Consider the following 12,299-nt stretch of genomic DNA (forward strand, 5'->3'; position numbering starts at 1 on the left):
CCTTGGAGACTTTGCTTTGCCCTGGGACCCAGTGCACGTGAAAGCCTGTGTGCACCTTTCAAGAGTGGGGTCTCTGTTTCCCCCAGTCCCATGGAGCTCCTGTACACAAGCCCCGCTGGCCTTCAATGCCAGATGCTCCAGGGGTCCTTCTCCCAATGCCACATCCCCAGGCATGGGGACATGACGTGGGGCTCAGAACTCTCACTCCTGTAAGTGAGTCTCTGTGATACAGTTACTTTCCAGTCTGTGGGCTGCCCACCTGGAAGGTATGGGGTTCCTTATATTGTGTAAGATCACCCCTCCTACCATCTTAATGTGGCCTCCACTTTGTCTTCTGGAGTAGGATATCTTTTTGAAAGTTTCCAGTCCATTTGGTTGAAGGTTATTCAGCAATTGGTTGTAATTTTGTTGTTTTTATGAGAGAAGTTGAGCTCCAGTCCTTCTATTCCACCCTCTTCCCATTTTCATAACATCTGAATTGAAATACCTACCACACAGAATTTATAGGAAAAATTTAGTGAGAAAATTCTTTCAAACCCACAGCATATTGACCAGGCTATCTAAGATGCTGAATAAATACTGGTTACTTACATTACCTGCTGCATATTTTTTGCCCAGTAATTCAAAACATTAAAAAAACACACAAACTTTCCAGGTGAAGGTATATTTTCTCTTTTCTTTAAGCTTCATGGATCCTCCAAAATACTTTCCATTGTGTTTTTAACGTGTTTCCCACCCTACAACTCCTCAGAGTGTCTTTTCACTGCTTTCCTTTCACCCCTAACAACAGTGCCTAAAATCTGTGGAAAATCTATGTGTTACTTTCATGCTGTCATCTCAAACCCAGAGTGGAAAATTTAACAACTGATGAAAATAACCTGAGGAAGCTGAGTTCTTCTCAGAGCTGTGTGCAAACCACCACTACATCAGTTAGATATATCCTAGACGTTTTCAAGAATTGACCACATCGTCATGAACCAAGTGAACCATCAGAACTGGAATAATCGCTCCATAACCATTTGGCTTCCAAGATCTCTCTGAATGACAGACAGTTATTGAACAACTCCACTTCAACTCCTTGTCATGTAGAGAAAACCAGTACAAATTCCAAAATGGTAAATTCATTTATTAAGTCTACTCATTGGCGTAAGTGTCAGCCAAGCAGCCACTGCCCTCCAGGGAGCACTTCTGAAAACAGAATTATGTTCCAAGAGTGTTTGGAATCCATTCAAAAAACTTTCCTCACGTCTCCTTAAATTAGTATTGATTCAGTCAGAATTGGTAGGTAATTCTGTACACCAGGCCATGATTAGATCACATCTAAATATTTTATACCCTTTATTCCTCATACTCCTGTAGGTGAGAAAATAAGGGGTTTTTTTCCCCACATTTCCCTCTTTCGGGCAGATTCTGACTGTAAAGGATAGAAAGGGGTGGTAAATTAGGGGCACCCAGGATATATGTGGGCCACATCCATGGCACTTGGATACATTCTCCTGTGAGAATCTTTGTCTTCATCGCTCAGAGCCTTGACCTTGAATTCAGCCAAGTACAGTTAACTCCCACTTCCCAGGGCCTCTCACTAAGCAGTTGCATCACCGTTGTCCTTCAGTGCTTTTTACACTCTCATCATAGTCTTGACCTCAAGAACACCCGCCCCTCTGGGGGAGAGCTGTACCTGCGCCAGGAGGGATGGGCAATCACACCCCCGTGGGCACCTTCCTTCTGTGGGGCTTTTCCAGTTTCCCAGACCTGCAGACTCTCCTCTTTGTGGTGATTCTCTTCTCCCACCGCCACCATCCTTGCTGCAAAATGCGTCTGTAGTGGTGGCCATCAAGTGCACGCACAACCTTCACACCCCCCTGTACTTTCTGCTCGGAGGGCTGTCCCTTTTCGGAAACCTGTACCACTGTGGCAATTATCCCCCCGACTGCTGGTGGATCTCCCGGTCAGAAAGCAAGACCATTTCTCTCTCAGAGTGTGCCACACAGATGCTGTTCTTCTTTGGCTTGTCGTGCAGCAACTGCTTCATCCTGTCTGCCATGTCCTACGACCGCTACACACTGCCATCCGCAACCCGCTGCGCTACGCCACCCTGGTGACCCCGAAGGTCTGCTTCCCGCTGATGGCGGCCTCCTGGGTGGTCGGGTTCCTGGTTTCCCTGTGCCTTGTCGTCGTCGTATTCAACCTGTCTTTCTGTGACTCCAGCGTCATCCAGCACTTCTTTTGTGACGTCTCACCTGTGATGTGCCTTGCTCGTGACTATGCTCTCTACCATGAAATGGCTGTATTTGTGTTCTCCGCCTTTGTGTTGGGGGGGCAGCTTTATCCTAATTATGATTTCCTACGTCTTCACTGGGTCCGTAGTTATGAAGGTGCCTTCTGCCAGGGGGAGGGGTAAGGCCTTCTCCACCTGCTCCTCCCACCTGACCGTGGTGTGCATACACTATGCATTTGCTGGCTTTGTCTATCTGAGGCCCAAGGACAGGGCCTCCCTCCGTGAAGATATGCTGATGGCTGTGGCATCCACAATACTGACTCCTCTGCTTAATCCCATCGTTTACAGTCTAAGAAACAAAGAAATGCAGGTAGCCCTAAGGAAGGTGCTAGACAATATATGTCAGTTTCCCCCTTATGGTAAATAAAAGAACCCTGAATACATCTTAAAAGTTTTATAAAGCATTGATAAATAAAAGTGGAGAAAGTGGAGTAATTCCAATAAAAATTATCACTGAGCACAGAGCAATTAGTTTTTCTAGTTGCTTGATATGCTCTGGGCTCACTCTTTTCTCCTATAAAACCAGATATAGTTTTAAAAATATTTTAAAGTGAAATAAAATAATTTAAAATGTTGTTACATATTTATGTGTGTATATGCACATCTATATGCCTACACACAGGCACATGCGTATGTAGTAAGTATCAAAAATGATTTAGAATACCATATTTTCATAATCTTGGTTTATTCTGAAGTAGGAAGAAAATGATATTAAAAAGGAAAGAAGAAAGAATGAGAGAGGAAGAGAGAGAGTGAGATAGAGGAAGGGGAAAGAAAGATCATTAATTTACTTAATCAAAAAAAGGAGAAAGTACACACACAAATTTAGTATTGAAATGCGTGAAAGATCACAAGACAGAGAAATTTCAAAAAACATAAAGAAAATACCTTGTTTAACTCTACTCAAAGAAACATGGGAACTAGATGGCAGTGGGTGAATTTCTGGAAAAAGTAAACTGATAAAAGTTACTGCAAAAAAATATGCATTTTTAACATACCAAATTCCAGAAATAACACGGTATCTGTCAAAGAGCTATTCTTTCCATCCTCCAACAAAGGAGTATGCCAAGTGGTTTCACAATTAGCTCCTACAAGTTCTCAAAAACCAATAATTCACATACTGTTTGAGTTAGAGCACAGATAAAGATAAATAGCTTCAAATTTACGAAAACGGGCGAGGTGGAAGGTGCTACACCTGAGTCTGAGGCCGTTGCAGCAAGGGTCTCACACGGAAGGTGGAAACCCTCAGGCGCCATAGGGAGGATGGGCACTTGTGGCCACATGGTCTAACTGGCACGTGTGCCTGGGGAGCGACGTCAGGAATGCCGTGACAGGACTGAGGGGCTGAGGTGGGAGAAAGGATCAAGCCGCTGGTGACGAAGTCTTTATATGCGTGAGGAAAAGAAACTGAGTGGATAGTGAAGGGCTCTGAGGACAACAGCATATTGCTTCATATCTGGACGGCACTGGCGTCAGTGAGTGAATTGCTTTGTCGTGAAGATTGCCAGTAAATGATTTAGAAATACGGTAGGAGCTAGGAGAAAGTCAGCACTGTGCGCAGGTGTCTGTAGAACTGCAGGCCTACACCACAGCCACAGCAGCACGGGGTCTGAGCTACATCTGTGGCCTAGACCACAGCTCACGGTAACACCGGATCCCTACCCACTAAGCAAGGCCAGGGATTTGAAACCCGCATCCTGATGGATACTGGTTGGTTTCGTTAACCACTGAGCCAGACAGCAACTCCCTATTTCTTCTCTTTGAAATTCTCTTCAGTAGAGCCAGGAAGCACACGTGCCTCCTGGGACAGCTTGGGTTTGGTTGAGATGGAGAGGGTAGAGCATATCCACTGGGAATAGTTGAGGGTGGAATAAAAAGATTCCAGGATGAAAGCAAAACGTATCAGGAGAAATCCCAGCAAGGAAAGAGAATTTCAAAGAGAAGAAGCGGGAGTTGCCATCGTGGCTCAGTGGTTAACGAAACCACCAGTATCCATCAGGATGCGGGTTCAAATCCCTGGCCTTGCTTAGTGGATTAGGGATCCGGTGTTACCGTGAGCTGTGGTCTAGGCCACAGATGTAGCTCAGACCCCGTGTTGCTGTGGCTGTGGCATAGGCCTGCAGTTCTAGCTCCAATTTGACCCCTAGCCTGGGAACCTCCATGTGCTGTGGGTGTGGCTCTAAAAAAAGACCAAAAAAAAATAAAATAAAATAAAGAGATGAAGCAGGGAGTTGCGTATTAGTGAATACAGGTAAAGAGAGCTCCCCAAAGGCCCGCCTCTGGGGTTTCACATCGCAGATCCTTGGTTATAGGTGGTGTCAGAGACCCCTGGTTCTCCAGTCCCCGTTATTGTTCAACACTGAACTAAAACTTGGCTAGAGTGTCTCTGCAGGTCTTCAAAAACCTCATCATCCCATTTTCCCAGATGTCCTTGCTCCGTATGAAAGTCTCTGCCTCTTCATATAATTATCTAAACTTTTATTTCATCCATTCTTTTAAGTCTCTAAATTTGACCAAATGGGATTATCCCTGGGATGCAGGGTTGGTTTGACATATGAAAATCATATTAACAGAATGAAAATAAAAATCACACAATCTTGTCAACAGATGGGGCACATGGACCTAATGAAATACGGTTGAGCCATTAAAGGAAGGAAGGAAATCGTGCCCCTTGCAACCACATGGATGTGCCTGGAGACGCTGCTAAATGAAATGAGCCAGACCAGAGAGAAAGACACTGCGTGACCGCCCTGTACGCGAAACCTAAGGAAGTCAAATTCACAGAAGCAGAGACTAGCACAGTAGTTACCAGAGCGGGGGGGTGGGGAATGAGACCTGGTCCAAGGGGAAAGAGCTGTCGTTATGTAGGATGAAGAGGCTCTAGAGGTTGATGCAGTGCAGTCTAACTGTAGTTAATAATACTGTATATTACACTGGAGATTTTCTAAGAGTAAATTTAAGTTTCTCTTACCACACCTACCAAAGGTAAGGAATCATGAGGAGACATTTATTTTAGCTTGGTTGTATTAATCACTTCACTATGTATGTGTATGTCAAAACCTCATGTTGAATACTTTAAAATATATGCAATTTTTATTTTAAAAGGTCTTAAAAATTGTTCTAAAAATTGGAGTTCCCATCGTGGCTCAGTGGTTAACGAATCCGACTAGGAACCATGAGGTTGCAGGTTCGATCCCTGGCCTGGCTCAGTGGGTTAAGGATCCGGCGTTGCCGTGAGCTGTGGTGTAGGTTGCAGATGTGCCTCGGATCCCGCTTTGCTGTGGCTCTGGCATAGGCCACCAGCTATAGCTCCATTCGACCCCTAGCCTGGGAACCTCCATATGCTGCAAGAGCAGCCCAAGAAATGGCAAAAAGACAAAAAAAATTGTTTTAAAAATTAAAAAACATGGCAACTAGCACTTTCTTCATACCACTTGAATAGACACCATGGCATTTTTCAGAAACATCTCTTTGTCGTGAGATTCTTGAGAGAAAAAGCACATAACACATTCAACTCTCTTTCCTCAGTTCATAACCTAGTGCTAGGAATAAAGGAGACACTAAATGAATATTCATTGAATTAATGTTTAACGAACAGATATCGTTGAATGCCTGTTCTGTACCGACAGTGTACTCTGAGCCAGGGATAATGAGTTCAGCCTCCCACCAAAGTTCCTGCAGCTGCATTTCCACTTCTAATGACCAGTTAACTCCTTTTTCTCTTTACATCTCAGTTTAAATGTCATTTCTCCAGTAAAGCCTTCCTTGAGCCTTACAAATAAATGTATTTGCCTAATGATATTAAAATGGGAAAAAGAGTAACTCCCTTATAGAACCTTCTAAAATAGCAACTTTATTGAAGTATAATTTATATGTGCACAATTTAAATATACAGGTTGATAACTTTTGACAGGTGTATACACTTGAATAATTCCACCACCCCAATCTACAGTGATTTCCTCACCCCCCAAAAATAAATTACCTCTTGCCCCTTTGTTTTCAATCTTCTCCAATATTCCACTGAAAGTGTTTTACAGAATTGCAGAAATGTCAACAGCTGATAAGTCCCAGCCCACCTCAGAAGAAGAAAATGCTCCTGAAGTTGATATCAGTTAAGAACCTTTAATCACAGCAGTTTAGGATATTTTAAAATCCCTCCCTTCCAGGTAGCAATCTACAATCCATACACAGGAATAGTAAATAGGACACTTCTCCAAAAAAATCTTTAACAAGGAGGTTTTTATTTTGTTATTGTTCCCACTGGAATATCCTTGATCCTTAGTTTTGGACCCACTGTTTAGGGAGGATCCTTTGTACCGTTTCAATATTCTTCTCCCCCTTTTGGAGAGACATCGTTAGCATAGCATCCCTGACACCCCTCTAAGCCTTCACTTCCTCAGCTCTAAGTGGTAACTTTGGAAGGGAAATCTGGGTACGCGATTGTATTCATTTGTGAGGGTAGCTGTAACAAAGATACCACAGACTGGGTGGCTTAAGCAGCATAAATATTCTATCTCTGGAGGCCAGAAGTCCAGAGCAAGGTGTTGGCGGGGTTGGTTCCTTCCAGGGCTTTGGGGTCTGCTCCTTGCTTCTGGTTTGGCTTCGGGCGGCTTGCCGACAGCCTTTGAAGTTGCTTGGCTTGTAGAGGCATGTCTCCTATCTCTGTCTTTATCTCCACATGTTTTTCTGTGTGCTGTCTATGTTCAAGATGTCCTTTTCTAAAATCAGGATGCCAGTCACACTGTATGAGAAGCCCAGCCTACCAACACGACTCCATCTTGACGAATCACATCCGCCACAACCCCATTCCCAGATAAAGCTACATTCTGAGGGCCTGGCGGATAGGGTTTCGGCATGTGAATTTTTGAGGGACACACCCCAACCCATAACAGCCATCCCAGCCCTCTTCACCCTCTTCTTGTGACCCAGCGGCCCTCAGTGCTCTTGGCTGCTCATGGCCATGCTCTAAGCAAACGAGTAGCAGCCTGGGCTCACTGGGGACACCGGACTGTTTCCATTACTGCCGGTGACAGAGAAGGACAGAGTGTCCAGTTCTGGGTTCAGGACACAAAACTATCTGTGTCCACAGAGACGTGCCACATTCTCTACTATCAGCTCTTCATTCGTACGGGTAATATTTTCTCTCTCCTGTGCCCTCTCTTTTGTCACTTCCTCAGTGGGTTTAGAACTTGGGGGAGAAAATGGGTGTCGGTGCCTGTCCCCTCCAGTAAGAACTGTAAGGGTGCCACCTCCCTCCCCGCACCTGGATGACCCAATTATTTGAATTTCCTGAGTGGATGTAGGGAGGAAAACAATCTCTGTGTGGATTTATTGTCATCAATCAGGGAGGTGTAAGCTCCCCCCCAAAAAGAGAGACTTAGGAAAGGACAAGGTGGGGGGAGCGGTCCATCTGATGGGTGTGCATTGAGGGTCGTCCCAGGTTTGATGGACATTGGCCGTGTATGGAGAAAGGAGCAGGAGAGAAGGAACAGTTTGGGAAGAAATGTGAGGAATTTAATGAGAGCACCCTGAGTTTGAGAGTCTTGGGGGAAAGGCCAGTGAAGAAGTCCTTCTTTCCTCCAAAGAGAAGGTTGTATTTGGAGACAGGGATACCGTCACACACAGGTGGCAGCTGAGCTCGTGGGAAAAGAGGAGGTCACCCCAGGAGACCTCGGGAGATGGAGGGCAGAGGGCTGAGCCTGAACCCTGGTGAAAGCAAAACACAGGGAGACATGAGGAGGAAGACGGACAGAAACAGTCGATGAAAACCATCAATCTCCAGAGTGCAGATACCCCCGAAACTGAAGGTGGCCTTTCCAAGACTGACGTCATACCTCGGAGCTCCCCTCTTTCCGAAGGGCCATGTCTGTGCTGGCTTTAACCCCAGGATTATTGCACTGGTGGAATTATAGGCCTGTAATTGATGCAACGGGAAACGGGGAAACGGGACTGGAGAAATCCCACAGAGTGGCTTCCAGGCAGAAAAGGAGGAGGTTCCTTTGATCTGGTCAGTGAAGAACTCAGAAATAGGAGCTCAGCTTGTAAAATGATCCCTCCAAACTGTCTATGAATTTGTCTGACATTAATATGCTACAAATAAAGTGTATTAGCTAAAATAAATCATAAGTCATTGTGAAAGGAGTACAGGAGGAAGGGAATTAATTTAGAGGCAATTCCCACAACCAAACTGGGTCATAAGCACCTTCAAAAAGGGCAGGGGAAGAAGCTGTGACAGTGGACAGCTTCAGAAACAGTACAAGATACGTGGTAGAGCCTTCTTCATGTAAACCACAACTATAATTTCACATTTTCTATCTAACAACTCTTGTTGAAAGAAAGCCCAGTGTCCCAGTCTCCACTAACTCCGAAGAAATGCCAGCATCCAAAATCCTGCTCTCATACTCATCTGGAAACACAGGCTGTGAGAGGAGTCAGCTGAAATTTGTACAGCATCTTCTGTGTGGCCCTGTGGATCTCTTAATGGGCAGACAGAGGAATAGCGATCTTTGCTCTGACTTAAAGAAAGTAAAAACGAAGAGAAGTTTTTCTGAGACACCAACAACGTTTCCCAAAGTTGAACTTTCCATGGACAAGGGTGGGCAGTGCCTTTAAAGGAGGTGCCCAAACTGCTTGCTTTGCCCATGTGACCATCCATACACGCTTCTGGGGAGAAGTTTCTTTCCCAAACGTTATCTTACAAGATGCAATTCAGTTAAATTGGGTCTTTGGCCGAAATCTCTCTCCATTTAAATAGGACTCTAGAAGTCCTCTGGTGGCTGGTTAAGGTCTGGTGTTGTTCACTACTGTAGCTTGGGTCACTGCTAAGGCACGGGTTCGATCCCTGGCCCAGGAACTTCTGCTCGCCATGGGCACAGCCAAAAAAAAAAAAAAAAAAAAAATAGGACTCCGTCATTGGTAAATGAGATTTTTAAGTAGAAATTATTTTGCAGCTGTATTCTGAACTTGGAAAATCCATATTTAATTTGAATCAAGCAGACATTCATGTTAAGACATCCATGTCCTTAACTTTATAAATGGAAGTAAACATTGAATTTATATTCATGGGAATTTATCACTATACAAGAGATAAAGTTAATGCTAAATATCTAACACGTCCAGCACCAACGTTCCCCAAATCATCGGGTTGTCGTTTATAGACGTACATCTGACTCAGTTCAGGGACAGCAGTGTGTTCCAGCCGTCAGCCTTCGCACGGCCTCTCTCACCTCCGTGTTCCTCAGACTGTAGATGAGGGGGTTCAGCATGGGCACCACCACCGTGTAGATTACAGAGGCCACTTTGACCCGATCCGCTGAATAGCTCGATTTGGGCATCACGTAAACAAACAGAACGGTCCCATAAAACAAAGTGACGGCAGTGAGGTGGGAGGTGCAGGTGGAGAAGGCCTTCTTGCGCCCCTCGGTGGAGCGCATTCGCAGGATGGAGCGGAGGACGGAGGCGTAGGACGCAGTGATGGCAGCCAGTGTGCTGACGAGCACCGAGGCGGAGGAGACGGCAGGAGAGATTTCGGCGGGCGTAAGCGTGGCCACACGAAAGCTGCACGAGCGGGAAGAGGTCGCAGAAAAAATGGTTGATGTTGTTTGGCCCACAGAAGGACAGGCTCAGCAAACAGCCCGTGAAGGATGAAGCGTTCATGCATCCGCCCAGGTAGGAGGCCCCCAGCAGGCGGAGGCAGACCCCCGGGGCCAGGGGCGGGGGGTAGAGCAGGGGCGAGCCGATGGCCACGTAGCGGTCATAGGCCATGACGGCCAGCAGGAAGCACTCCGCGGTCCCAAAGGCGACGTCAGAGCCGAGCTGCGCTATGCAGCCCGAGACCGGGATGGCGGTGGTCTCCCTTAGGAAGCTCACCAGCATGACAGGTGTGACGGACGTGGAGTAGCCCACGTCCACGAAGGCCAGGTGGCTGAGGAAGAGGTACATAGGGGTGTGGAGCTGCGGGCTGCTCCGGATTAAGACGATTATGCTGATATTTCCCACGACGGTGACGATATAAACTCCTAGAAACACCACAAAGAAGATGGCACACAGGGTGGGATTATCTGTCAGTCCCAGAATGATGAACTCTGTCACGGTTGTGTGGTTTGCAGGCTCCATCCGCTCACTTAACAGCGCCTACTGAAATCAGAACCAGAGCTCAAACGGACTGAAGCGACTTCACAGCTAATACATCTATTTAAGCATAACCTAAAATTAACCTTGTAAACATTTAGCATGATGCATTTACCTCAGAGAATACTTTTGTGCACCCAAATTTTGTTTTCAATTTTCATGAAAATAATAAAATTGGAGACTTTACGACGCCACTGTTTTACTCCTGTTTGTATACCAGGGAGTAAGAGTAAATCTCACACATGCACAGGAGATACATAAAAAAGTGTTTACAGAGACACTGATTGTAATAATATGAACTGCAAGCCACCTGAGTGTTCATAGAAAGGCCAGATCTCAATTTTCCAGCCCGTATCAAAAGTCCCTCTATCCAGTAGTCTCTGACTTAGTGAATGTTCTCTCCATTTAGCCAACTGATGAAGCAAAAAAAAAAATCTTGACTTTGACATCTCTTTCCTATTTGATCCTTTTCCTGGAACTAAAGAAAAATCACATCCTTAGTTATAATATCTGACACCAGGGGATAGAAGGTGTCTAAGTTCAAGATGAAGGAGCCAAATAGAATTTTTTACTACTGTTAGGAGTTAAATATCCTGGATATGCTGTAAAATCTTCCAGAACCGAGGTCCTCTGCCACACCTTTCCATACTTATGGAATTGTTTGAAGCAATAAGCGTCTAGACAGTGTGCATGAGTGAGAGGAACAAGGATGAAGTGGAAAGTGGGCTGAAACTTTTGGGGACCTGTACTGGCGACGTGTTACCTGTATCGCGTCTATTAAGCCCTTACAGGGAAATAAGAATCTAGGGCATGTAACAAGGATGAGGGGAGGAGTAGTTAGGAAGGTAGGGCTGGAAGTGCCCCGCTGGGAAAGCCATGAAATAAGACTGAAAGAAAGACTAGCATTTCAGCATAATGTTCTGATTAAGGACAGGTGAGAACATATAATTGCCTCCTGTCAGTCCCATGACTCCTCTGATTGAAAGACCAACACATTCTTATGAGAAACCCACTTGTAAAGAAGCTTTACCTTAAGAAGAATTAAAGAGACACATACCTGCTCTCAGCAGCGACTCAGTGTCCTCAGCGTCACACGTGGATCACGACAGTGGATGCGACAGCATGAGTGGTGCTGGGACGGGGATCCAAATTATCACACTGGCTTTTTGACCGGACAGAGACTCAAACCTGAAATGAGTGTTATCTTTAAAAAAAAACAGAGGCGTGGGAGTTCCCACTGTGTCTCAGTGGGTGAAGAACCTGACAGGGTGTCTGTAAGGATGCCGGTTTGATCCCCAGCCTCGCTCAGTGGGTTAAGGATCCGGCGCTCACACAAGCTGCGACATGGGTCACAGATGTGGCTCAGATCTGGTGTTGCTCTGGCTGTGGTGTAGGTGGGCAGCTGCAGCTCTGATTCAACCCCTACCCTGGGAACTTCCATACGATGCAGGTGGCCCTAAAGAGAAAATAGACGTATAAAAGATGCAAATGTTCTCAAAGCTGAATTTGAGTGCTGGCAAAGGGATGCATAGAAATACCATGGATTTCAGAGCCATGCAAACCTGGGGTCAGTTTCTAGCCAAGCCTCTCGCTGTCTGTGAAATCATAGGCAAGTTACAAAAAATGTTTTGATCTTCTGTCTCATCTGTAAAACATAGATAAGAATACGTACCTCATGTGATTCTTGTGTTAAATTATATAATGTGGGTAAAAATTCCAAACACTGTATTAAAACAAATAAATGCTCAATAATGAAGAGTTTCCTTGAAATAATCAACGGTAATTTCTAGTGCATAGAAGCAAAGCACGTATGTCTGTGCTCTTAAAAAAGAACAAGTGTGAACTAGTGATACACCCACTACCACACCAGTGAGAGTCTCTAAGGAGTTGT

At 45.3% G+C, this 12,299-nt stretch overlaps 1 protein-coding gene and 1 pseudogene across 1 annotated transcript; one reads left to right on the top strand and one right to left on the bottom strand.

Annotated features, from left to right (window-relative positions):
* The first annotated feature begins 1,692 nt into the window (after positions 1 to 1,692).
* LOC125110896 (olfactory receptor 10Z1-like) lies at positions 1,693 to 2,686 on the top strand (annotated as a pseudogene).
* A 6,767-nt stretch (positions 2,687 to 9,453) lies between these two features.
* Positions 9,454 to 10,393, bottom strand: LOC125111331 (olfactory receptor 481-like). Its single transcript, XM_047753271.1, is given in 2 exon segments — positions 9,454 to 9,810; positions 9,812 to 10,393. Coding segments are annotated over 2 exon segments (939 nt in total).
* Between the last annotated feature and the right edge of the window lie 1,906 nt (positions 10,394 to 12,299).

This window comes from Phacochoerus africanus, chromosome 11, assembly GCF_016906955.1.
Source record: "Phacochoerus africanus isolate WHEZ1 chromosome 11, ROS_Pafr_v1, whole genome shotgun sequence".
NCBI lineage: Eukaryota > Metazoa > Chordata > Mammalia > Artiodactyla > Suidae > Phacochoerus > Phacochoerus africanus.